At 43.2% G+C, this 1,624-nt stretch overlaps 1 protein-coding gene across 1 annotated transcript in view; it reads right to left on the bottom strand.

The window, feature by feature from the left end:
* Positions 1-553: 553 nt before the first annotated feature.
* LOC308382595 (protein NLRC3-like) overlaps positions 554-1,624 on the bottom strand; it is a gene marked incomplete at both ends in the record, with an annotated part of 16,362 nt that continues 15,291 nt past the window's right edge. Inside the window, one exon of the mRNA XM_080860990.1 lies at positions 554-593. Coding sequence (XP_080717116.1) covers positions 554-593 — 40 coding nt within the window. The remainder of the gene's footprint in view (positions 594-1,624) is intronic.

The raw sequence follows: 1,624 nt of genomic DNA, 5'->3' as shown, positions 1-1,624 counted from the left end.
GCAGTAGATACACAGGAACTCTGGTGGAAAACTCAATAATCTGTATGCTGAAAACCAACAATAAGTATAACCACCATGATAGTCTGACAAACTGACTAAACTTCTTAAAATTATTTACACTATTGAAATTAATTAGGTAACGTGCACTCTATGTTTAAATGTGTATCAAGTATGGCAAACATACTGATGTCTGAAATGTATTAAGAGGTGTATCAGGGGAACTATCAGGCCGATTCAATCAGTGTCCTTTACAGATGACGATAACCAAGCGCAGATAGTCTTCCTCTGTCCCGTCCCTTTGGCTTCCATTCCTACAAGGTACTTTAAAAGAGCTTGGCTACAAGAGTTCCGCCTGGTAACGTCATAACATGACGTCGCTGTGTGTGTGTGTGTGTCCCAGTGTGTATTATGTCCCTGTGTGGTTTACATCCCTGTGTGTGAGTGTTACGTCCCTGTGTGTGTTACATCCCTGTGCCTTTTTTGTATCTTATGTATACAATAAATACTTTCAAATTGACTGATTTCTGTCCTGCCGTGTTTTTGTCAGCATTACCATCTCAACCCTTTTGTTCATGTCCTGACCCTCGACAGGGCTGTGACACAAGACAAGACATTGCTGTTAGAACAGATTTCACGGGTTTGAGTCATTTAAAAAAAGAAACCGTGAAAAAGCATAAGAACCCCAGGGATTGTGTCATTGCTCTGGCGGCCCCTTGTGCCACCCCCATAGTGAACGCAGTGCCAGTGATAAAGTTGCAGCAAAAATGATGAAATAAAATGGAAGCAGCCTACATGAATGCAGTGGATGAAATACCATTCACAAAGTCCTATTGAATGGTGTCTGGCATAAGTGTATCAAAGACGTATCGAGTGTATCGCATATCCTTAAAAACAATGATTCAGATAATACTATAGACCAGGGGTTTTCAACAGGGGGTCCATGGCCCGCTGGTGGTCCGCGACATGTTGATCAGTTCACCATTGAATTTTTTTATTTTTATATAAATTCACTTTGATATTTCTACACGTTTCCAGATTGCGCTGCATATTTGCAAGGTGGGTGGGGGCATGGTGACCGCGGTTAGTATAGTATATATAGTATAACTGCACATATTTACGTAAGTGTTTTAGGCAGAATATCTGTGCAGGGGCAGGGCGCGTGGCAGCGGCTAGCAATGTACCCTGATCATTTCACATATTTAAGTGTTATAGGCAGAATATCTGTGCAGGGGGAGGGGGAGTGGCAGTGGCTCGCAATGTACCCTGATCATTTCACATATTTAAGTGTTATAGGCAGAATATCTGTGCAGGGGGAGGGGGAGTGGCGGCGGCGGTTACAAACACATACGTTCATGTAGGCACATCAGTGGGCCGCAAATTACTTTCTAGTCAGAATGGTGGTCCATGGGACAAAACCAGTTCAAAACCCCTGCTGTAGACGATAGATACTGCACACCCCCATGTCAGATACATTATATTGCACAGTCAATAGGGGTAAGCGTGCTAGCAGGGAGGCTAAAAACTATGGATGCTAGCGCCTGTGTCTACCCACTCTATGCATCCGGGACTAGAGTTTAATCACTTCACAGATCTAAACAATAGCAAGGTTAATGCTTTCAGTCTG

The sequence above is a fragment of the Sprattus sprattus genome (assembly GCF_963457725.1).
Source record: "Sprattus sprattus genome assembly, contig: scaffold_139, whole genome shotgun sequence".
Lineage (NCBI taxonomy): Eukaryota > Metazoa > Chordata > Actinopteri > Clupeiformes > Clupeidae > Sprattus > Sprattus sprattus.
This window is presented reverse-complemented; position numbering and strand designations above follow the sequence as displayed.